This window comes from Protopterus annectens, chromosome 14.part0, assembly GCF_019279795.1.
Source record: "Protopterus annectens isolate FY-2018-M chromosome 14.part0, PAN1.0, whole genome shotgun sequence".
Lineage (NCBI taxonomy): Eukaryota > Metazoa > Chordata > Ceratodontiformes > Protopteridae > Protopterus > Protopterus annectens.
Window position 1 is genome coordinate 271,375,757 of NC_056748.1, and position 27,083 is coordinate 271,402,839.

Here is a 27,083-nt window from a genome sequence, read left to right on the forward strand (position 1 = left end):
CATGTATGTTCCACAGATATGGACATGGCACTGCCAGGCTGAGGTTGAATAGTAACCTTCAACAGGCATTTGTAGAAGTGAGATTGCAAAATGCACAAGGCATAGCAGGCCATTGTATCTGCAAGCACACACTTCAACTGCTTGCAAAATGATTCTTGGCTGCCTGACGGCTATATAAAGGCAAACTTTGATGGTCATCAGGCACATGGGGTCAAAAAGAAGGACAAAAAAGAGCAAATTGGTTAGCAAGATCATGGCAGTGCTTTGGGGCCATAGCAACCCAAAGAACTGTAAATGTCATGTGAAAAAAATGGCTGAATATAGGAAAAAAACTACACTATAACTAGGTTCAGATAATTCTAGGAGTCGCTTATGAGAGAATAAACAGAAATTACCAACTTCGTATCATTTGAAACAAAATTCTACTGGATCTTCACATGCCAGGAAATACGCATATTCAGGCACTGCTAAACAAAATTCTCCCCCAGGATGAACATACCTTTGGAAAAGGCAAACTTTTTTTTCTGTATCATTTTTCTGGCCGTTGTACCTACTGAACATTCAATCACTTCCACTGCCCATGCATTTCCCCTCCGCAGTCTATGGCATGGTTGTCTTGTATGTAGCCATGAGGGGTGTTGCTGTTATGGCCCTAACCCTGACGGCTAATGTGAGCCCATGTCACCACAGGGATGTCCTGTGCTCTCCTCCTAATATGTGCCTACTCCCACACACATGCCCATGATGGTTACCATCAGGCAAACTGGGATTGCCAAGCACATGATTCTGGGTCAAAAGGCCACTGGTTGTATGCAAGCACTTGCTTGGATGGAAGAAAATCAGCCAGCTGGGGCCTATATGTGTCTTAACTGACTAAGGTATATTCATTGGCACATTCAGGCATAGAGGTAGTGCTGTCTGTGAAGTCTTACCATTAATAGTAAGACCAGGAAAATGATGCTGAATTATTCACATTTCATGCTATTTGATACTTTTTCCTCTGCCACTATTGTTGTAGTAATTTTAATTGTTTTTTTTTTCAGTTGACAAGGTGGTACAATGTGAAAATAGTTGGCTTTAAGCAGACATGTGCTTAGATAACTATCCTTCAAGCAATGAATTTTTAATTTATTTTACTTTCACCAGTCAACTCAAGGCATTGTAGAGAGCTGTAACTGTGTTCCAGAACAAGGTTATTTCTCAATGACAGCAAAATGCACATGAAAACTGGAGCAAAGAGATGTATATTGTAATAATGCAAGTTGAAAGCATATAATAGGTACGTCCTACTTTCCCTGTTAACAGATGTATAGTAAATTATTTTGCAATACAAATAAATGGTATCTGACTGAAGGTTTATTGCATTAATACTTCAGGAATTTAACCAGCATTCTTCTGAACATTCTAGAAAGTGATCAGCAGGTAGGAAATAGAAATAACATATCCAGCACAGCAACAGTCACATCTGGTTTTCTACATGCAGCTCTTGCTTTCAGCTTAACTTGCTTTATTACAGATATTTTAAATCTAACAACATTCACCTAGAACAATCTGTGTTAATGCCTGCCCAAATTAAAAGGAATTTAATTATTAAAAAGCAAGTCATGTAATATTTACAGATACACCGAAAGGATAGCTTTATTAAGATGGGATCCTAGAAACTAAGAGGCCAAAAAACACTTCTCGTTTACTAGAAACTTAATATGACATACCAACACTGCTATATGAGCATGGATTGTGCTTGAAAATTATAACTACATAAATCCATGCAAAGATATTCTACATCTCTGAAAAAATTAGGGTGGTTAAGACCTAGAATAGTATACAGGAGTTTTAAGAATTTGTTTGAGAATGTATCAGATAATATTTCTAGTGCTTCCCCCTTGATTGTCCATTTGCAGCTGCTGCAAAGATTGCAAATATGTGTATAATGGAGATGTGGTTAATATTCAGCAGCAGCACATAATGCAGCAACACATTACAACAATGGAAAAATATAATTGCAGCACCTTTGGTGTAGTTTATTTAGATGTTTGCCAAGAATGTTCTGCATTTTATGTTGACAAAATGGAAAGGAAATTAAAGGAACATATATACAAGCATTTCTATATAAAAATAAAAGAAACACTAATGCTTTATAGAAACACATTGAATTTAATCCAGAATATGCTTTTTTACTTTCTGCTATGTAACAAGTGATATGTTATCCAAGGGGAGGCCCCTGGTGTCTATTATTAGAAATGAGGGAGCTTTGGTGGCAACTATTTTTTAATGCTTCTACACCACTAGGTATGAATGAGATGGTGTCTGTATTTTACTTACTTAAACTAAAGGCATATTATAGATAAACACAATTAAATTATAAGTGGATTTTAACAGGAGGACTAACAATGTTATTATGTAGTTTTATATATATTTACATTATAGTGTTTTATTTATTTAGGGCACAGTTTATTTTACTGTATTGTTGTAATTGTTTTTAATTCAACATGTGACCTGAAGTTCTTTATTTAAACCTGCTTGCATGTCTTGCAAGTGTTCTGATGAAGCCCCATGAGAACCGGGGACGAAATCTCTTAATAAATATATTTTTAGTAGTTGGATCCTCATGACATTCTTTGGTTTTGATAGTTTAGTTTAGTGTGATTACTAGTATATTCTACATCTTGTAGATCCTAATAATAGAGTCAACAATTCTGCAGGGAGATCCACCACTTTAAATCTTTGGCTTTAATGTAGGATTCTTTACCTGTAAGTGAATGGCTCTATTATTTCCCACTGAAGAAGTATCTGCTTCTGCTATGATTTTTTTTAAAGGATAGTAATTCCATTCATTAGACTGATCATATTCTTGCTTAGGGTACAAATCCATCTAAAAATATGAGGCATATCCTAACTACTTTTATTATTTTAAAGTTAATACTCATAAAATGAATCATATTTGTCTAGTGAAACTCGTGTAAAAAAGTCCATGTTATGAAAATAAACTGGATGACTTTGTCATTAGCCATGTTAAACTTAAGTATGTGCATCACCAAGCCATAAGAGCAGCACCTAGGTGACAAAAGAATTTGTACAACTACTTATCCAGACTGCAGCTGCCCCACTAATGCAACCTCATAACATCCACAGAACTTGCTCATTAGCCAGGATGCTTTCATTCTTACTATATTGAAAATAACTACTATTAGGTCTTTAAACATCCAAAGTATCAACACTTCACAATTCTATCAAAGGCAAAGTGCAGTAACAGAAAACTTGTAATCTTATAAAATTTCATTCTTCTTGAGAATTTAGTAACAATGAGCTCTGTACTACTTCAGAAAACAAGTTTCCTTGTCAAGAAAAAATGCATTATGTATTTTACGTTACTGTAATGAGGTGCACAACTATTTATATTTTAAGCAGAAAAATGCTTGTTACCAAGCTAAATTTTTAAATGACGGCAATTTTCTATAGGGAAATATATGCTCCGTTCATGTTTTTTTTTTCATTCTGTTTCAGGTTTTAAATGAAAAATTTAGAACTGTAGAGGCAAGTAAAGAGGCTAAGAAAGAAGAGACATGAAAACATCCATAGCAGAAATTTGACTCATGCAAGACTAAAAACTCTAAAAAAAAATTGGATGAAAATTTGACTACTTGCCCATCTTTAATTAGGTAGTATTTTATAATTTCATCAATTTTGGAGGATGGTGTAGCAAAACAGTTCTCCACTAAGGACTCCAGCCCATCCACATGAATTAGGGGTTCAACCCCAAAGTAGACAGAATCCCGGAGCTTCAGTACAGGAGGGGTCTCCCTGTATGTTTCATCGAAGTCCTTGTTTTTAAAGATCTCAAGAGCAAATGGGAAAATTCCATGATTTTTGCCTAGCATTTCCAGTGGTGAACTTCTGGTGTTAGGCACATATCCTTCAGACACAGTATACTGGCGAGGAAATTCACAGGTGATAGGAATTAGCAGTTTACTTGTCCGAATAATAATGTCCCCGTTACTTCCAGGCATCTGTTTTGGTATGCCTGTTACTGTGTTAGTGGCAATTATCTTATCTTTCACCACCTAGAAGGAGACAGAACATATAATAATTTTATCAAGTGCTGCTGTGAGATATTCTAAGAAGTAGAGACCCAATCCACACCTCGCTCATTTCAGTCATGCTTCAATCTAGATACATGAACAATTGTTTCTATCAGCAACCTTGGTATTCAGTGAAGAAAACAATAACCGCAACAGCTTTTTGTACTTACTGTGAAATGCATCCTAAGAGAATCTTTGTAGTTATTTAATGTTTTGATAATGGTGCAAGTGCACTGATTCAAATGGAACATAGGCATTTGAAAACAAAAGAAAAATGCACATTGATGTAATGAACGTGCATAACATATTAATGCGAAGTAACATAAATCATGTTCAAACAGTGACTATCCAAATTTGGCATCCAACTTCCACTAGACTGCTTTTTGAAATATGACAAAATAAATAAATTGTAAGTATGATGATTTGAAAATCCTTGCTACCCTGTAGCAGGTCTGAGATACACTTTCCCTGAAGTAATCAAGAAGAACTTTTCTAACATTATCATTCATAGAAACTTGAATATAGCTAGCCATATGCATGTTTTATTTTTAACAGTTAATTGGGTGATATAGGTATATTTAAAGGGCCAGAACGGAATGATTGAGGGATTCTGGCAGTCTATATTAGATGCAGAACATTTTAAAAGGGAATAGTAACATTTAAGTTACCAGATGTAGTGCAGATAATCAAGAAAAGAGTAGATAGTGTAAGTACCTGTTAGAAACATACAACAATGTCAGTATTGGATGAAAATAAAAATGAATCTACAGGTTTCATCTACAATGTAAATAGGACATGTTGGAGGGACAGGTATGAGTCTCAAAAATGATCCTGTCTCTGGAACAGGCTTCCCGTCCCTGTGAAGCAAAGCTCATCCCTAATCCTTTTCAAATGTAACTTGGATCCCCGAATGGGAAATTGCAAATTTACCCCTGGTTTAGCACCTATGTCCCTAATGGACAGGGGCATCCTGTGAAGACCTCATGTGTACACATCTATGTCATGATCATAAAATTCCTTGGGCTATTGACACAAACCAACAATATTTTGGTAAATATGGAGTAAGCTTGGCTAGGCTTAAATGTCTCTTGGACTCTATGAGTTAATGTTTTGTGAAGAGGCAGCGGAGAAAATAGGAATATGTATTTTATCTGAGGCATAAAGACAACTTTTTCTAGAGAAAATCTTGTTTTAGGGATAAGAAAATGTTATTAAGCAAACAACAACAAAACAAGAGAGTATGTTATGGCTGTTAAAAAAACATGCTGTTTATTCTATAATAAACTAAGCTTAGTATGGTGGCTGAGAATTTGAGCAGGGACTGAGTTTTTTAAGAAAGTTGTACCTTTTTGAGAAAGGTGGTATTAGCAGTTAGGCAGTTTGTAGTTGCTTCCAGATACAATATTAAACTAGTTAAATGTGTCAGGAATAGTTTTATGGCTATCGAAGGGATATTTGGTAAATAAGTAAGGAATCACTCTTATTGTAATTCCTTATTGAGACTGATCATGTTTATTTGCATCAAAATTATTTTAATGCAGGATATATGACTGATCTGCTTTTTATGCAAGAGTTCAGCTCTGGCACCTTTCAACATTTTTTTATATATTTGTTTCTACTTGTAATGTTATTTTTGGTCATTATGAGAATCACAGGAGTCAGTCACTTACACTAAGAGGAAGTATTTTGAAATCTGGGCCCCAGTGTAAGCCTGCTTTATAAATTGACCTTACATTAAAAGTAAGTCATTTACACCAAGAGCAAGTCTTTTTGAATCTGACCCATTAAAGTAAACTAACAACTTTAAGAAACAAAAAACAAAATAAAAAGCAGCCTTTCTCAGACTTGAGAAGTAAGACAAAATGTCTTTCCTTTTCAACTGCAGCAAAGTAGTTCAGTTCAAGACAAAAAAAAAAAGAAGCTGCTACAGTCTGAGCATTACAGCACTTCAGTTTTGACTGCAAATGCAATACCGCCACGCATTTTAGTCCCAGTATGCACTGAAAATGTGCTGATTCTGTCCTTAACACTTTGAGCCCAGGGTAGATGCTCCCTTCTCCCCACCAAAAATTATGTTTTTTCGGGCAAATCACTGACAAATCATTGAGGAATGAAGTCATAAAATAATAGTAGCCATTTGAGTTTCAGACTTCATATCCTTCAGAAAATTCATGCTAATACAAAGCCATTTATAGTATCAACTTTTTAAGTTTGTAACAGCAATATTTAAAAAGTGGCTCTATTTTTGGGCCTTTTTTCCCATTATTTGTGGCTTTGTCCAGGGTTTTTGCTCTAAGACATTAAGAGGTATGTTCCCCACCCGAGCTATGCTACTGAACTACAGTATACACTTCTTAAAAGTATTTATTTATTAACAAGGGTAGAGAATTGATCTATACAGACTTTTTTTCAGCCTCAAGAGCACTGTGTGGTCACTTGACTTCCTCAGAGTCACACAACAGAAAATAGAGGACTATAGAAATCAAACCTTGAAGTATCAGATGAAAATACTCTGCAACAGCTGCCTTTTTCTGGGCAATGAAATGCAGTGAAATTTAAACAACAGCTACAAAAAAGGCCTTGGTATCCTTAACATGGTTTATGGTTAAAGGTTTTATTTAAATGTCTTTTTTCAGAATTCTTGATTTCATAATACTAAAAAGGTATGCAACACTGTTCAGAAACATATATTGCCTGGAGTAGAGAAGGGGGGGGGGGGGCACATTGTGGAAACTGATTCATAAGTTTATGCAAAAATTCCAGAAATTCTGGCTACATAAGCAGAACCCCTCCCCAAACTTTAATGGGATCAGTGGTACACACTAAACTTAATTTAAAGTAAGAAATCTAACTGTTGTCAGTTATACTGTACTTTTTCATGAGTTTGTGATCTACCCATAAAGTACAAGTGCAAAAAGACAAATGGAAAAGAGTCACCCCTTTCCAGAATCCTGACTGCATCACATAGTATGTAATTAGGGTCTACACATAAGCAAATTCAGACTAAGAGATCTCTAAGTGCAGAAATTCATCCTGATCTTGACTGCATATATTATTAGCATGTTTATGGCTCTTACCAACATATTATTTTTTTTTTAAATTAAAGGTTTCCCTATACTAGATAAATATTTACCTCTTGAAGTCTCTGCACACTAAAAGCAAATATGTGATAGGGATGTTCTTGCCCTGTGTTTAGGTAATTCAGAAGATAACTGCTTGTTATATTATGGCAGTTGCTGATAAAAGGCTATCTTGTTAAGAGTCATAAAACAAATTCACAGCCTCTGGAAACGAGGCTAAATAGACTACACAATTATTTTAGCTTTTAACCTTGCAGTTGTTTATGATCAGTAATTTGTACTCAGTGATTTGGAATTATTGGTACTTAATCAGCACTTTTATGCAATCATCCTAACACACAAGTTCACTGTTTCACTACTTTGACTATTACACAACACCTTTTCAATTAAAATGCATTTTTTGTATCATGTTTCCCATTCAACTTCAGTTCTTGCAAATCAGAGATCTTAGATTATGTTAATGCGGTGTTGCAGAGAATCTTTGTTACTATTTTGGTATTTTTACAGCTGTAGAGTGCTAGGTACAAACAACATCAAAGTCAGCAAAGTGTATCAAATGGAATGTCCTGTAGCACTATAAAACTCTGAAGAGTTCACATACAAACAACCTCACGTAGAAAATATAGTGCCACATCTCTGGAAATGAGATAAAAATTAAGACATGCTGTACACTTAATATTCTCAAATGCTATGCATATGGACAGATTTGGAAGGTTTTGTTGCAACAATTAATATATTCAAAGAAAGGCTATGACATGGACAATGACATTAACATGTCTTGCAGGGGACAGGTCTGGATGTGGTGATACAGAGTTATACTGGAAATCCACATATAGAACTCTCTGTACTCTTAACCATACTGCAATATATCCCCAGTGCACATCCACCAGCTCCAACAAGTTTACATTCCCCCAGTAAACCTGTTTAGTATGTGATCCTTGCCTCAAGAGCAAACATTCACTAAACAGAATGTAGACCCTGATCCTACAGAAGAAAGACATAGTCTGCCCTAGTGAGTCCTTTGAGTTCAGTGTATTTTGTGATCTTATAGGATAAATAAACATGGTGTAAGGTATCCTTTCACAATCTCTGACCCTCTAAGTGCATTACCTGACAAATAACTAGTGATCCAACAGGAACTCCAGCTATTGTGACAATATGTCCCTCTACCTCCACCTGTAAATTCCATCAAAAATACTGACAAATGGCCACTCCAGTGGTGTAGAGGGTGACTATGGCCCAGACAACCCCAATTCAATTAGTGGCCTTAGTGATGACGTTCACTGATGACATTCCCTAAGGTGAGGTGCAGTCAAAACAGGGGAGTTACCTTCAGACATGTTTTGATGAGAACAGGGGTGGGAGTAGGGAAAATGTGTAGGTCATACATAAACCCAACTAAAAGATGGACAGCAGACCCACCAAAACACCCTTAGGTTCCTCACTGACCCTGGTGTAAATTAGGCTTTGTGGTAAACTAGAGTGCTGGTAGACCCAATGTAGGATGTGTGGCACTAGAACAGCTGTCAGAATAACAGCAAGTGGGGGCATACTAACATACTGATGAACAGCTGTCAGAATAACAGCAAATGGGGGCATACTAACATAATGACAAATGAAAAGCTGTCAGAATAACAGCAAGTGGGGGCATACTAGCATACTGATGAACAGCTTCCAGAATAACAGCAAGTGGGGGCATACTAACATACTGACAAACACTCAGCATGTAAGCATGTAATATTACAAGTACTGATCTCTACTCAGGCCAAATGTGTATATGATTAATAAGGGAAAACAATGATTGCAGGACTACCTCCTGGACTTCCAGGCAGTATATTTATTTAATTTAAGGGACTATATGTAGTAGCAAAGTCCAGTGGGGTACAGACAGAGCATTTATTTAATCTGAGAGTCCAGGGGTTTCAGAAGTCTCCTGGAACAGGACAATAGACTTTGACACGTAGTTAATATCTGATTGTAATTTTCGCCATACTAATAAAGTCAATACTAGATGTGTAACTTTACTTTTCCAATTTGTAGTAATTACGTTTCTGGCTATAGCATGAATAAACCAAAGAAGAGGCACTTAGGTTTTTGGAATTATTGTAGGAATCAGAGCATTGAACAAAACTAAAGTTTTAGAAATATTAAATCTATCTGACCATAGAGCTTTAATAACATTATTAATTTCTTTCCAAAAGGAGAGATGACCTCACATATACATCCAATCAGCTACTATTTCAGAATCACATCTCCAGCATTTAATTCCATTTGATTTATACATGACTGTAATTTTGTTAGGAGTGACAAAAGCTCTGTGTAAAAATGTCCAAGTGAAAATTTTGCAATATAAGGAAGATGTAGTTTTATCTGTAGATTTTAATATAATTTTCTTGTATTCTTCAGAGAGGTCTACATTACTAATTTTAGTGGGGTAGTTCCAATACGAATTGTCAAAATATGTGAAATCTAACTTAAGAATTTTGTAAATTTGTGACAAATATAATTTGCTTTCATTGCATTATTATTGATATTTTTAAGAAATCCAGTAATATGGGGAACAATTTTGTACCTAGGTTAAATATCTTATTTACCTCTGTGATGACAAAGGCTCTAAATATTTGTAAAATTAACCATTTCACAGAATATTGATTGTATTTGGACCTTAAATTTTCAACAGTATATATCAGTACCATTTAAGAATTGATGCCACTAAATTTAATTTCTTTGTTCTTTCAATACTAGCATTTTGTTGATGTTATGAGTTTCTAAGCCAGGGGTGTCCAAACTACGGCCCGTGGGCCAACTGCGGCCCGCGATCCATTTTTAATTGGCCCGCAGCAAATTCCAAAAATCTACCAAATATGGCCCGCACATAAACTTGGCGGTATTGCATTTCTTGTTTAAACCACAGGTAAAGAACAGTGCACAAACAAAAAACAGAAATCAAGCACCGGACAGCTCTAGGAAATACAAACAGTTATGTTAATCCATTCCACATGAAATGCTTGATGAAACTCCGCATGTTTAAAACTTATTGTAGTACACAACAATCATAACTGAATGCTATAATGTTGGTGATCTCCAACAAAACAGTTTTGTTGGCGATCACCAACATTATAGCATTCAGTTATGATTGTTGTGTACTACAATAAGTTTTAAACATGCGGAGTTTCGTGACGAAACTATGCATGTTTAAAACTTATTGCAGTACACAACAATCATAACTGAATGCTGTAATGTTGGTGATCGCCAACAAAACTGTGTAAAGTAAACACACAAATAACTTACTAGAACTACTTCTATTCTAGTTTCTTTAAAGCCGGGATATCATCCAAGTTGCAGTTCTCCAGTCTAAACTATTACTTCAGTCAAGTAGCATCTGCCGGATATCAGTTAACGGTTAACTGAAATCACTGCAATGTCATTGCAATAATAAATGAATGAATAAAAATAAGAACACACTATTCTAGTTACTAGACTAGATGCATAAGTAAATGAATGCATAATAAACAGTTGAATGCGACCATATGGAGAAACGGAAGGGTACATAACTTGATTTATAATTATCCCAAAACTAATACAACACTCCCCTCTAGTGGACAAAAGCCAAAATTACATACAAAATGAATCAAGATAAAAGATGTACTTAAAATTCAGTTAATCATGGATCCATAGATGAAAAACGCGGTTTCTCCTTGATACAGTGCTTTGTGGTTGCTTACTAGTTGATTTCTTGGTTTTAACTCTAGCGGTGGAGCTACTGAGTTGATCAAGGCAGTACCTGTACAAAACTAAATTAAGGAAAGAAAATTTTTGCCACAGCCCACTGAAAATGACAACACCAAAGAAACGCAAGATAGCAAGTGAGTGTAGAAAATTTCAGACACGGTGGGAAAATGAATACTTCTTTATGGAAGTCGGGGGGAAATGTGTGTGTTTGATTTGTAATGAGAGTGTCGCAGTGTTGGAGTACAATGTAAGACAACACTACGAAACCAAACATCAGACCTACATGTCCTACACTGGTGTGGAACGAGAACAAAAGGTTAAGCAGATGACAGCTAGTTTGCTAGCTCAACAACAGTATTTTTCCCGTGCCAAAAAAACTCAAGAAAATGCCACAATAGCCAGCTATGAGGTGGCTCAACTCATTGCCCAGCATGGGAAGGCTTTTTCAGATGGTGAATTTATAAAATAGTGCCTCACTAAAGTTGCAGGAATAATGTGCCCAGAAAAAAGTCAAGAATTCGACAGTGTTAGCCTATCAAGGAACACAGTTGTGCGGCGAATCGAAGACTTGTCAGCCAACATAAAACATCAACTGGCAGACAAAACATGTGCTTTTGATTTCTACTCCATTGCATGTGATGAGAGCACAGACGCCACAGATACCGCACAGTTACTAATTTTTTTGCGGGGTGTTGACAATAACTTTTGCATTACGGAGGAGCTGCTTGATCTCACCAGTCTAAATACCACAACAACGGGTAAAGACATTTTTGAAGCTGTGTCAAATGCAATTGACAAGATAGGACTTAAATGGGACAAGTTGTGTGGAGTTACAACGGATGGAGCTCCAGCTATGACAGGCCAGCGCAAAGGAATGGCCTCTATGGTGTGTGCCAAGGTGCAGGAGAGCGGAGGTGAGGCAGTTAAAATGCACTGTATCATCCACCAAGAAGCACTCTGTGCCAAGACAGTACAGCTTAACGATGTGATGAACACTGTTGTGAAAACAGTAAACATAATTCGAGTACGAGCACTCTACCACAGAGAATTTCAAGCTTTCTTAACTGACATTGATGCTGAATATGGGGACCTGCTCTATCATTCAGAAGTGCGCTGGCTAAGTCGTGGCTCCGTGCTTAGGCGGTTTTATTCTCTGAGATCAGAGATCGACCAGTTTTTGAAAGAAAAGGACCGACCTCTTCATGAGCTGAGTGACCCTTTATGGTTGGCAGACCTGGCATTTTTAGTTGATCTCACTGAACACCTCAACACACTCAACAAAAACCTACAAGGTAAAGACCAACTTGTACCACAGCTTCACGCACACATGAAAGCATTCTGTGTGAAGCTCCGACTGTTTGAGGCACAGCTGCACACCTTCAATGTCGCACACTTCCCCACACTGTCCGAAATCAGATCTGCATTTCCAAAGGTCGATCTCTCTGGTAAAAAGGGGAAATATGTGTCTGTGATCACATCCCTCCTGACGGAATTTTCTCAGCGCTTCCAAGATTTTTCTACTATTGAGAATGATATCAAGCTGTTTGCGACTCCCTTCATGATAAATGCAGAAGAAGTGGAAGAGAGTCTTCAATTAGAACTTCTAGAAATGCAGTGTGATGATTCTCTGAAGAATCAACATCAGCTTCTCTCTTTACCTGACGGAGCTTGGAAGAAGCCAAGTTTCCTCTGATGAGACGCCATGCAAAAAGAATGATGAGTCTGTTCGGCTCAACATACATATGTGAACAAACATTTTCTCTGATGACGCTGAACAAAAGCAGATTGAGAACCAAAATTACCAACGACCATCTCTGTGACGTCCTTCGCATCTCAACCACAAAACTGATTCCGGACCTGCCAGCAATCCTGCAGGCCAAAGCGCAACTTCATTGTTCCCACTGAGCGCAACTGTGTTCCCGAGTTCAAAATATATTACACGTTCCATGTGTTATTACTAAGCCCTATTACTAATAAATCATTTTATGTTGATATCATTTTTAAAACAACTATTAGTTGATCTGTTAACAATCCAAACTTATTTGCATAACTAGCTTGAAATATCCTATTCATGAAAAGCAGTGTTGTAGGCTGATTAATTTAGTTTACTTGTCTTAAAAAATAAACCAGGTGAGGCAATATAATATAATATACTTCACCTCGAGTGAGTGGCCCGGCTGTTTGTGTATTTTACCGCATATGGCCCTTGGTGAAAAAAGTTTGGACACCCCTGTTCTAAGCAGTCGTTTGTATATGCAATTGGAAACACTGAAAATATTAAGTCTTTAATACAGTGGTTAGAATATATGAACTTTTAGAAAGAGGAAATGATGTTATTTAAATAGGGAAATTGAGAAGAGGGTATAATTCCATTTACTCAACAATCTTTTAATAACCAGATAAACCATTAGGTACTATTTATGACTGGTTGTGAGATATTTATTATTTGTTAATAACATTTCTTGATGTATTTGTTTCTATTTTGAATCATAAGATGAAATTATCCACAATGCTATAATTTTTACAATTGTTGAAGTGGCATGCAACTGAATATCAGGGAATCATATTCCACCATTATCTCTATCTTTTCTGTGCCAATCAAAGGAAACTCTTGGTTTATTAGGATGCCAAAAAAATTAATTAGAATATAAATTCATCTTCTTCATCAATCTTTTATTTTTTGTTGGAAATAGTACTAAAAATTGTAAGACAAACAATATTTTAGGGAGAATTACCATCTTAATAAGCATTAACAGTTCTTCCATGGTAAGGTAAATTTTGTTTCAACTTGTGACTAAACTTAAAATGTTATCAACAACATGCTGAAAGTTTGTTTGTATCATTTGTTTTCTATTAGACATAATGGTTATACCAAGGAGCTCTTTATTTTCTACTGTTGCTATGCCTGCATGACTTTTCTTTACTCTGTTAATACAAAAGTTTATGTACAAGAACTTTAGTATAACAAACATGTTCATATAGATGAACTAGTACATTGTAAGATTATTATCTTCCTATTTTTAAAAGTTTATGTACAAGAACTTTAGTATAACAGGCATGTTCATATAGATGAACTAGTACATTGTAAGATTATCTTCCTATTTTTAGAGTGCAGTCTCCGTACTCCATGTATTACACTGCACTTTAGAAACTACAAGTGCACAAACCCTGTCATCACAGTTATGGCATGGGCAAAGGGATGGAGCACATCAGTCACGAAAGTTATTACTGCAACAAATGACAAAATAATGACCATGTATTGTGTTGCTAGTATGCACTGCACATGCCCATTGAGCTCATTTATATACTTGTATTTATGTTCTGCAAGCTAGATGATGCCACACAAAGTAATAACTTTACTTCCTACCTACTTAGAAAGCCAAAAAAAGCAGACAGATGTACTTTGATAATATCACTTATTTGACACATCCATGGTATTTATATACTGTCTGGACCATGGCAAAGACTGTTTTACTCAACTTTTGGGGCTGACAATTGCATTCTGATGTTTGGAGTATTTACTTGTCCAATATTTACATACACTATTAAAAAGCCAGACATGATGCTTTCTGTTTAAGTGGTCTAACTGTTTTTATTAAACCCTAGTTTCATTCTTATGTACTGGCTGAGTGTACAGTATGCCAGTCTAGTTCAGCATGTATCTTTCAATTAAGGCAGTTCCAGGCCAACAAGAAACTTTGCAGTGTGGAGGGTATGAAGTTCACTCCTTGAATTATGTTATGCACCTAGTTCACTAATAAAAATCGAACTGTAAAATATGTACTACAAAATAATAAAATAGAAAATAGTAGATAGTCCACAGTTGAGTAACAATGGAATATTCTTTATTGAAACACACAAACAAGCAATCCTAGTTGAGCATAACGAAAAGCATTAAAGACATTCATTATTTATATATACTCAGGATATTTGGCACAAAGGAGTGGTCACAGAGGTTGGTTCTGTTAAGAATATTGTACAGTACGATTTTTCTTAGTGAACTAGGTGCATAAAATAATTCAAGAAGTGAACTTCACATCCCCCACACTGTGAAGTTTCTTCTTGGTTTGTTTTTGACCCAGTATAGATTGCATACTTTATTTTCCGAGACTTTGATGGATACCACGGATTTTTCTTTCTGTTGTTGTTATTAAACTCTAGTTTCATTCTTATGCACTGAATGTATGTCAGGCTAGTTCAAGACTTGTGTTTGCATTAAGGCAGTTCCAGGCAAGTCAGTTCAAAGCTAAGGGACTAATTGTTTTTTCCCCTTGCTTACCCACCTTGTTGTAGTTGTGTTATCGAACCCAGTGTATTTGTTGTTGCCTGCCTCTTATGATAAATTGACAGCATAATCCCTTCCCACTCCTCATTTATTGGCTGTTGACAATAAGTACATAAGTATCATTTTGGAAAGTCTCAACCCTTCAACTACTCAGGAAGCTAAAGGACCTTTGATAAAATCACTTAACGTTGAGTGCACTGATACTGTGCTTGCACAGATTTTAGTAACAGACTAGTATTTTTTTAATATAATTAGTTTACCAGTTCTTGCAGGTGGCAGAAGAAGATTTCTAAAGCTTGTTGTTTTGTATTGGAATTTAAATACTCAGTAGCAAGTCCACCCAAACATCATTGTAAAACCAAACGCCAAGGAGTTATAGTTACTCTTGCCCCAAGTCATTCTTGCCGGTAACATGGACCAGCACTTTCTCACAACCTCTAGAGAACCTGACTGAGATGAGTATCTTGAGACAGGGTATGAATTGTCTCATGCGTTCTGATGATCATTTATTACTCAAAAAGTGTAATACAGTGTGTGTGAGAAATGTGCATATATAATATTCTTGGAGACATAAACCTCATACACAGTAAACTTAGACACCAAATTTGTCAGTAGTACACCATATATCACGTCTCCAAGGCCATCACAATACACATAATCCATTATATGCTGACGTTCTAAAGATGAACTTGCCTAAACCTCAAAGACCTCCAAAACACAACACACTCACAAAGCACACTCAGCATAAAACCTACTCCCTCACAAGAAGTCCCAAAGTCACAAATGCTGAGCTCATAAGGCAGGCATAGACCCAACCAAACACTCTTGTTTTAAGTGACCCCATTGTAAGACATACAGATGTGTCTCTTACCAGGCTGAGCAAAGAAAAAGAGATGGTTAGTTGCTTAGCTGGTGCCAGGATCCATCAGATCATGCATGCACTAAAGTCCTTAAACAGAAAGTACCAGTATGACTCTGTCATAGTTTATGCCGGTGTCAATGAACTCAGGTGTACTTCCCTGGACTATATGAAGAGAGACATGATGGAACTCTCAGACTGTGTGTCCAGGGCAGGTATAAGACTAGCATTCAGCAGCATTCTACCTTCTCCAAGGATGATGTCTAGGTATGAGCAAAAAATAATTGACTTCAATAATTGGTTTAGTTGTTTGTGTCATTCAAAGGGGGCCCAATGTTTGTCAGTTTGGGTGGATATGATTGACAGACCATGCTGCTTTGCCAGAGATAACCTGTATCTGTCATCTCTAGGTTTTTGATTTTTGGCAAAGACATTGGCCATTCCCATACTGCCTGTTTTAGGCAATGCCAACCAGGTAAACCTATCAACATAATGAAACAAGCAAAGGAAGATATGAAGGTGTTACCATTCAATGGCTAAACAAGAAACTCTACTTCATACAAGCCCTTCTCACCCTGGAGGGCATTGACTTCTGCATAGTGACTGAGACATGGTTTAAAATAGTGATTTAAAATACTGGAGAGCACTCCAGCTGGGCAGGGCTATAATGGCTTCCACACATTTAGACCAGCTAATGCGCAGAAGGGAAAAAAGGTGGAGGTGTCTCAATCTACATCCATAAGAGACTTACTTCAATGCTGGCAAAGCAGCAGGATGCACTAGAGCTTTTTCATGTCCAAATAACTATCAGAAAGGTCCTGTACCATATATTAACTAGCTACAGAACTCACTTAATGATACAAAAAAGCCACATCACTTGTGATCTGATGGATCTTGGCACCGGCCAAGAAACTAACCATCCATCTTTCGTTGCTCAGACTGGTAAGAGGCACATTTGTATGTCTTAAAATGGAGTCACCTCCTATGAACCTATCTACAGTAACTAGAATCATTCAATATTAAATGCAATACCATTTTCCTAGGTAATCTGTACTATCCACCACAAGTACACAAGCACAAATATTCCTGGACTTTGTTAATATAAATACCCTGAAAGAATTGATCTTTGGATCTTGTTCTAACTAATATGGAAACATCTTGCACCATCTCTTGTATATCTTCATCACTTGTTAGGCCTGACTCCTTCGACATAAGCCTGAAAATAGAGATCCCTTCCACCCAAGGCACCTTTAGAAATTACTTCAAGACAAGAACTCTGATCCTTTGAGATACATTGATAAATTTCACATCCCCACCAAACCCATTTAACTCCACTGAGTATGTAGAAATGTACACCACCACACTATATCAGCACATAAACAGTTGTGTAGATGCAGCTGTACCCTGTAGGAATAAGTGCAGTGCAAATCCTAGAAACAGTCCTATATGGTGGAACCATAATATCAGCAAGCTTTATATTAAAAGGAAAACAATTTTGACCAAAAGTAAGAAGAGTAATTCCCAGAATGTTACAGCCCTTGTCACTGAAATAAACAAACATCACAGGAGCTTAAGAAAATCCACTAAAGTCAAGTTTGAGGCTAAAATAGCTACCCAAGCCAAAGACAATCACAAGGCATTTTTTAGTTATGATCATAATTTCAAAAGCAGAATACAGCAATGTGCTGAGCTGATAGTGAGCAATGTTGCCCACACTGAGACTGAAGATATAACAAACCTACTGGTAGATAAATTTAGCTCTAACTTAACACCCCTCCATCTGTTCCTAAAGATATACCTGAAACTGGCTTGCCTCCAGTTATCACACAAAACCAAGTACTAAAAGTGCTATCAAAAGGTAAAATACTGCATCAGTGGGTCCTGACAATACTCCTGGATACATCTTAAATAACATGAAGCATGATTTAGCCACACCTCTAACACCACTGTTCAATCACAGCACCATAGAGGAGTAGCAAATGGAAAACAGCTACAGTCATTCCCCTTCCACAGACCCAGGCAGTTACAGGCCCATAAGTCTGAGCAGCCTCATATGCAAAGCCATGGAAAGACTTATCATGGATTTAACCAATCAGGATATAGGGAGCATCCAAATACTTGACCCAGCTCAGTTTGGATTTGTCAAGGGCAGGTCATGCTTATCCAACCTAGGGGATTTTTCTGGAAAGGTCACCAAAGCAATGGATGAAGATGAAATGGTCCACACAGCATACCTCGACCAGGTCTAAGCTTTTGGCCCAATTGCCTACTCAGGCATAGTAGAAAAGCTAAATAAACTGGGAATAAACCCCTATATCAGCTGCTGGATTGCCAACTGGCTCACAGATAGGATGCAGATAATCAAAATAAGGGAAGTTACCTCAACAAACAGACCAGTGGAATCCTTCAGGCTACTGTGCTAGGACCTCTCCTGTTTGGCATTTACTTTTTTGAAGTAAAAGCCAATATAAAAGGTCTCTGGCTAACTAAGTTTGCAGGTGACTGCAAGCAAGGAGCAGTCACTTAATCCCCAAATTACTTAGTTACCTTGCAGGAAGATTTGTTCCAAACAAATAACTGGTGCCAAAATCGTGGACTGAAACTAAATGTAAAAAAAAATGCATTATTGTATCCTTTGGGAGTCATCTACCCTAGGGAACTACCATATTGACAATAAGTTCCTAAGAGTTGATCCAGTTGTTCCGGTTTTGGAAATTATGTGGACAGTGACCTAACTTTTTACCAACATGGTCTATTGCTGTAAGAAAGGCTTTATATACTGCACAGCTTATAAACAAAGGAACTGTGTCTAGCTCTATGGATGTTATTGTCCCCCTTTACTTGGCCCTCATTAGGCCAGTCATTGAATACAATGCCCCCTTTGACAAGTATCTGTCCAGACACATGTAACAACTGTATCACCTACAAAGATACCATATTAAAAGGATACAAGGCCTAAACAACATGTCCTACATGGATTGACTGAAAGTCCTGTCACTATACTCTGTATTCTACAGAGTGCTAAGTGGGGACCTGTGTCTGGCATACAAGCATCCTCCAGTCCATTACTGATGGGTTTACTGCACATCAGCAAGTCAAATGGCTTCAGAAATACTCAGTCTATGGATCCAAACCTCTTCTGGAACATCAACAGAATGGTTTGTAGGGACAGGTATATCTCACAGAGGATACCACTGCTGTGGAACAGACTCCCCATCCACATAAAACAAAGTTCATCCCTGTCCATATTCAAGCACAACTTAGATCTATGGATGGAAGACATAAAATTTATTCCATGACTGCCCCCTGTACTACTAATGGACAAAGCAGCTCCTAAATGTTTTATCCCATGCATGGATCACATCCAGTTATCTATGGTATGATCCCAGTTATTCTTATTAGGGGTAATATATGATTATTGGCCATGGAATGGGTAAGGCCAGTCTATACCAAATGGGAAAGGTTATTTCAAGCACAAAAAGGGAAATTGGCTAGGCTTAAAATGGCCATAAGGGCAGCTATCCTAGTACTTACCTATGGACCTATTACATTTGCCTGTACAAGTCATTTACCATTTGTTATGCTTACCATCTCCAATGTGGGTAACTAACATTCCTAATGGCTTTACTGGGTAGATAAGCTTTATCAAAGAAAGACAGTTCTACGCAGCCATAAACCAACTGCAACTATACTTAGTCATGTTTCTAGTTCTGTTATGGCTGAGGTCCTTTTTTATCATATACATAAATCTTGCATTCATCAAGCACAGGTTGAAAAAAGTGTTCATCAATAAAGGGTGAATAGACTAGAATTAGATCTTTCTAATTTTTAAGTAAATAAAAAAATGTTTGTGTGTGTGTGTGTGTGTGTGTGTGTGTGTGTGTGTGTGTGTGTGTGTGAGATATCTCTGAACCTCTTAACTGAAGAAAACTAAACAAAGCCTAAAATAATGGGAGGGGGAGGGTGGCAAAAGCACAAAGAACAGGGCTAGATTTTAAATATTGCCCTTATAAATACTGAAATTTGCTAGAGTAACATGATTTGTGCTTCCATGAATTTACTGAAGGATATGAAGTTTAGTCCTCACTGATTTGCCAAAAAAGCAGAAATTTTATGAGGAACATACCAAAAATATAAGGCAAACGTCTGGACATTCTGTGAAAATCTGGAGAATTGAGTGGCATGGTGTTTGTGCATCTGTGTGTGTGTCTATACTCATAGGCTGTAGCGAAAACACACACACACACACACACACACACACACACACACACACACACACACACACACACACACACACACACACACACACACACTAACATATATGTGTCTTGGGATTTATAAAGTCTTTGTGTAAAGAGGAAACCTTATCTTGGAAGGTTTCCACAAAGCCCTAAGCATTTTCAATTGTTAAAACCCTCTACTGCTGAGGTTTCCCCTCAAGCGGGGCCTAACACAAATAGTGGTCTCGTGGATGAAGGTGTATGCCACTGCAGTACTCTGGGTGAGCAACTAATGCTAATTAATCATTTGCTGTGGTCCACAACTCCAAATTAGCTTGGACAAGCAGTTCAGGAACTTGCTCTGGTGAGTAAAATTTTACTCTAGGAGGAAAAAGACAGCTGTCACCCATTCACTCCCATTGGTGTGCACATAGTATAGGTAAGTTCAGCGAAGCCATGGATATGGGGGGTGGGGTGGGTGTGTTGTATGTGCATGTGTATATGTCTGTAGGGGCATAAATGAAGCTACATGAATGTGTGTATGTGTGTGTGTGTGTGTGTGTGTGTGTGTGTGTGTGTGTGTGCGCACGCGCATGTGTGTATGTGTGTGTAGGTGGTGCCTTTGTAAAAAGGTCAGATCTGACAGTACCATTATGAAGTCAGAGACCTGGTAATGACCTGCTAATGCCATCTTTCCCACTGTGGCTTCACCATGTCTCTGAATTAGAATTCCTCTCAGTAATACTACTTGACTGACTCATGTAAACAATTAGCGCAGCCAAACAGAAATTCTCTGAATTCCAGCCGTGGAGTATATTATTAAAAGTCAACATATGCTTACATCAATACACATTGTATCAATGCCTCGCCTTACTCATATGTTTTAACCCTCACCCCACCACTGTCCCTCACCCCAACCCTACACATTATGTTATTAAAAACCCTTTCCCTAACAGTAACACTAAACAAGACATGCACTCATACACACCCACTTCACACAAACTGGTACACAATAGCACAATAACAACAACAACAAAAAAGAAAACTATTACCTTCCCCAGCCCTTACTCCAACCATAAACTGTAAAAACTCACACGTTTACTCTTATTCTCAGTGCCGAAATATTTGGTAATTTAGCATTACCATCCACGCACAGTTACTGAAACCACATGTAGATCTCCTCAGTAAAAGCAACATTCAATGTTGCATATATTGTTCAGTATTGTCCTCAACAACAATTGCATTCAACACTTCTAACAGCAGAAATAACTGTCAACAACATGCATTCAATAGAGTGCAGTACCCACGTAAGTCCAGGGAAACACCAAAGGAGAACTTCCGTAAAGCATGTGTTTATTTTTTGTAAAGTCACAGAAGAATACAAATTAATTGTCAACTTGGCTTGAAGCAAAATAAAGCAATAATCTTTATTTTTCGTCAAATAGTATTACACCTTACTGTATCATTTCATATCATCCTTTGCTTGTATTATGCACTGCAATCATTGTCTCTTTAATGCCTGTAATCAAGGTTTTTCTTTATCACTAAAATCCTTTGTTCCTATTTTATGGCACAGATAGTGGCTGAAAAGGGTTATGTACCAGCCCACCTACATGGTAAACAAACATAAAATAGTTAAGCAATAACTAAATAAATAAATAAACAGCCTTTCCAAAAGCAAGTCTCAGGCTGTAGACCTTAACTAGGCCTCAGTAACACTTCTAAACACCATTTTCTTTCAGGTATAATCCCACAAGTCAACCTCAGCTCACCTCGCACTCTGTGATTCCAGGGTCTTCTAGACAAGCTCCAGCTCATTCACTCTGAGTCTCCAGTTGTGGAATTGACTTACTCATTTTAGCTCTCCAAGCTACTTACTTTTATATAAAATTAATTGGTAGTCAGCATCAGGCTAATACATAGTGTTTGCCTAAGTAACTGCTGTGGCAGTGTTCTCATGCTCCATACTGAAGTACAAGTTTTAACAAAACATAACCCATTTACAAGACACAACTACTACTACCCAGCACAAACAACAGGGGTTTTGGACTCAGAATGATGGGTTGTAAGCTGTCAAAAACCCATCAGCATTTCTGCTGAATATGCTGGGCCTGTGGATCACCATATGTTGTAAGGGATGGTGATATAGTGCCCAACAGCACATCTTCAAGTTGTGTTCAGTCTGCCTATTTAACCATCGCAATAGGACATGATCAATTACCAAGGTGAAGCAGCTACCTAACAAATAGTACTGAAACATATAAAAAGCTCACTTTATTGCCAGACACTATCTTTCAGTTATATGGTATCTCCTCTCTGCATTGCTCAACTTTTTGTTAATGTAGCACACAGGTATCTCCCTGTCAAACATCTTGGGATTCTACTGCATTCAAACTTACCTGTTACATTGGCGTACAGAGAAAACTCAGGAGACAGACACAGATTCAGAGCACAGTATCTTTTTAATTTATTAAACACTCAATCTGCTTCATGAGACTATTGTACATTGATAAGAGCCTTCCTTCTTGTGAGATCTATCAACAAACAGACAATAGTCACAAAATTAGGCACACCATTCTACAGTATTTAGATAGTCCAAGAAAACTTTCATCTGCCTCTTAGTGGAGGCTACAGAACAGTTTTTATGGTCTTTATGTTTTCTAGTTGTGGTCTAACCATTCCTCTTCCTGTAAGATATCCCAAATACTTGTCTTCTACCATGTCCAATGAAATTTTCTTATCCTTCATGGTCATGCCTGCTTGTCCCTCTGACAGATTCTAGCACAGCCTGCACTCTTAGTATGTGGGACTCCTAGTCCCCTGAATGAATGACCACATCACCCAGGTCTGCACTCATTATGGGGATTCTCAGTCCTCTGAATGAATGACCACATCACCCAGATCTGCACTCTTAGTATGTAGCAGTCCCAGTCCTCTAACTGAATGAATGACCACATCATCCAGGTCTTGACTCTTATTACGGGGACTCGCAGTGCTCTGAATGAATGACCATATTACCTAGGTCTGCACTCTTATTATGGGGACTGGCAGTCCCTTAAATGAATGACCACATGACCCAGGTCTGCACTCTTATTATGGGGACTCCCAGTCCTCAACATGAATGACCACATCACTTAGGTTTGCACTCTTATTATGGGGATTCCCAGTCCTCTGAATGAATGACCACATCACCCAGGTCTGCAGCAGCATTTCATGAGTAGGACTGCAGTATTTTATCCATCACCTTCTGAAAGGTCGCTACAGTGTCACGTAGGACAAATGGTAATACTGTACTAAAACATACCATTGAGTGTTATAAAGACTTTTTTTTCCCCTTTGGCAAATTGCTGTCTGCCATTATCTCTTCATCAGCTCATCAGCTTTGGATATGGAATGGCTATCAAACTTTGAAATGGTGTCCAGTTCCTTAAGTCATTACAAAATTCAATGCTTTCATTATGGTTATGAGCTGCTCCATTCACTTTGTGACTTTCTGAGATACCCAGTTTGATCATTGTTTGAACTACTGCTAAATGATTTTTTCAGTGATGATGGTATTCTGCAAGATCTCAATCTAGCCTTCATTCCAAGTGCTGTCTCAGTGTCATGTTCCATCAGCTTCTGTAAAGTCTCCTTCATTTCTTAGGAGAAATTCCTTTACTTCCAACTTTTGTATTCTTGACAAGGACTCCTCTAGTGGAATTTGACCTTTCAAGCTCACTGCAGATTTTTTAAATACCTTCCAGGTTTTCAAAACATGAATCTGATATATATGCTCTAACTTTCTCTTTTCAGGCTGTCTAACCTTACAGTTCACTACATTTATTCTTTTTATCACCTCAAACCATGCCTGACATTCCACCAGAAATGTGTTTTTCATCTAGGGCACTAGAACTAATACCTGATCACCTGGTTTAAATTCTGCGAGTCAGGCTTTTTATTATATATATCGACTTATTATTGCATGTCCATGGCTTTCTGAACATGCTCCCTAGCTATGGGCATAACCAGAATTAGTCTATCCTATAAACTAATATAATATACTGTTATATATTTCAACAGTATTTTTTCTTCTTTTCAACTTTCTTAGCAATATATTGCCCCTCTTAGATGCCTGCTGTACAAAAGTTCAAATGAGGTAAACCTAGACAAAACTTGTAGCTCATCTCTCAGCAGGGTGATGACTGGATCCCATCTTTATAGACTATATTGTTAACTTTCCTTAGCAAGGACTTCAGTCTTTTATTAAACCTCTCAACTAATCAGTAGACCAATGTCTTTGACCGTTTGACTTTTAAGCACCGATGTACCACTGTAATAATGGGAATGCCAAGATCAGTAACAATCTCTTTAGGGATACCTAGCGTGGAGAATGACACCAACATACATCTGGGAACTGACTTGGCATTAGATTTGCATAATGGCACAGCTGCTGGAAACTTTGTAACATAGTGTACTATTAGTCTGTACAGATAATCATTTCTAGATTTTATAGTGGTCCCACTATATCTTTAGTAATACATTCAAATGGCACTTCTGTGATAGACATTGGAATCAATGAGTGCTCAAACCCAAGATAGGGTGCAGGTTTTCAATATTTGAAATAAAAAGTACAGTGACTTTATTATTATGCAAGGCCAGTAAATGCTGTCTAGCAATCTTGCTTTAGTTTTATCAATCCTACGTGACCTTCTAAGCTGTGACCATGGACTAACTTCTTTACTAGTACCCTATAAGGGTTTTGACAATAATATCTGCTGCAGAATTTCTTCTCTTTCTTTACTTACTCTATATAAGAACTCAACTGAAGCAAACAGTGCCGCAACCATAAAAGTTCAACTAGAAAAGAAAAAGCAGCAAATGCACTGTGTGCAGAATTCCGTCTCTGTGTCTTGGGAATTCACCTCTATTCAACGCTCATAACAGTCCACAACACCTTCAATGAAACCAAATAGAAGTGAACAAAAGTTTATTGTAATGCCAACAAACAAAGAATGGTTAAGCGCTTTCACTTGAATAAAACACGCTTCCTCCTTTTGTTCACTTCTACTTGGTTTCATTGAAGGTGTTGTGGACTGTTATGAGCGTTGAATAGAGGTGAATTCCCAAGACACAGAGACGGAATTCTGCACACAGTGCATTTGCTGCTTTTTCTTTTCTAGTTACTCTATATAAGAAATTTAACTCAATACAAGGATAACGTGATTGAAACATCCTATTCTGCTGTCATCTCCTTTAACCTTAGAATCTCTCTCTCTCTCTCTTGCCTTACTTAAAACATCATCTTCCCATTGTGTTCTTTTAAAGTCCATATGACTTATGTGTAAGTCTACTAATGCAGGGTTATTTTCTTCAGTAACTTGCCTTGAGATGGAAGGAATGGCTTCTTTCCCCAAAAACAATACCAATTTTTCCCTTTATAAAGTAGTTCTAAACAAACATCACCTTCTCTTTACCACCTTTACTATTAGCACAGGCCTCTTGAATCATCTCTTTTTATTTTAGGTTGCTCTGTCTCCACCTTTGTGTGACTGGAAACCACCCGCTTACGTTCTTTCTCCTTCTTTGTGTTGTCTTTTCACTGCAAACATTATCTCAGAAGAAAATGTATCATCAATCGAACTTCCTTTCTGATTTACAGATATCTTTTGCTGAGAGTTTTCCTTTAGTTTAATTTTCTGCTTGATAAGAGCAATGGTGGGATCAGAACTTGGCATTCTCCTACGTAGCTCACTTTTAGAACTCATTCTCACTCAAATGCCCTACTTCTTCCATTTTGTTACAGTTTCTGTGCTGACATCTATATTGAACTGATTAGTATTTTGCGGTTATATGGTAGTTCCCCTTCAGTTCCTATATTGACATCGCTTACTTTTTCTGTATTTTTTACTGGGTTTTGATAACAAACAGGGTCTTTTTATACCATCTAGCATAGCTAAATTATAGACCCTTTTGCAATTTGTATGCTAACTCTCTTTTCCTGGTTTTAATTCTGGATTTCTACATGAATGTTACTGCTGTGATCACCCCCCGTATTCTTATAGGTTCATAGGTTCATATTAGGCTATCTGCCCTGGGGCAATTATAAGCCTAGCCCGATTCTGTATGGCTTACGCCACCCCTTGATTTGAGTATACTGTGCCCTTTTTAAGGTTTAGTTTACTGTGCCTCTGTCTAATAGTGACACGGGAGTAATCCCTGGGACAAACCTACGATCCCCTATCCACCTATCGAGATTCTTCTTGAAGAGATTCAGTGAGGTGCTCTGCCTCACATGAACTGGAATTCTATTCCAGAGTGAAGGGAGCCTCTGGGTTATGAACCTGTCCCTCCAACAAGTTCTATTTATTTCTGTACTGAGGTTCAAGTCCCTCGAGCGTGTGGCTCTAAGGGATTTAGATTTACTGAGGTGGAGCATGTCCATTAATTCTGGATTTAACGTAGCTTTGTATGTCAGGCATAAATTGCCTCGAAGTAGGCGGTATGCAACTGAGTAGAGCTGGAGTTTTTTTAACCGAGCAGCATATGGCATCTGTTTGAGACCCTTGATCCTCTTGGTGAGATACTTTTGGGGTCTTTCTAATTGCTGCAGGTGTCGGGTAAGGTACATCCCAAAAGGGTCATTGTATTCTATGATGGGCCTGATGAGGGATGAATAAAGGGGCACGATTACCTCTCTTGATCTAGATGTGAAACCCTTCATGATGAGTGTGAAACCCTTCGTGATGAATACTTATACTGAATGGGTATCTAAAACCGCTGCCACCAATCTTTCTTGTTAACCATATCAGCCTGACACACTGTGTCTATAGCTTCTCTCTTCTCTTT

At 37.6% G+C, this 27,083-nt stretch overlaps 1 protein-coding gene across 1 annotated transcript in view; it reads right to left on the reverse strand.

Annotated features, from left to right (window-relative positions):
* The window catches only part of OIT3 (oncoprotein induced transcript 3), a 339,559-nt gene that overhangs the window by 142,547 nt on the left and 169,929 nt on the right, over nucleotides 1-27,083 (reverse strand). Inside the window, exon 7 of the mRNA XM_044055987.1 lies at nucleotides 3,646-4,061. Within this exon, the coding sequence (XP_043911922.1) occupies nucleotides 3,646-4,061 (416 nt within the window). The remainder of the gene's footprint in view (nucleotides 1-3,645; nucleotides 4,062-27,083) is intronic.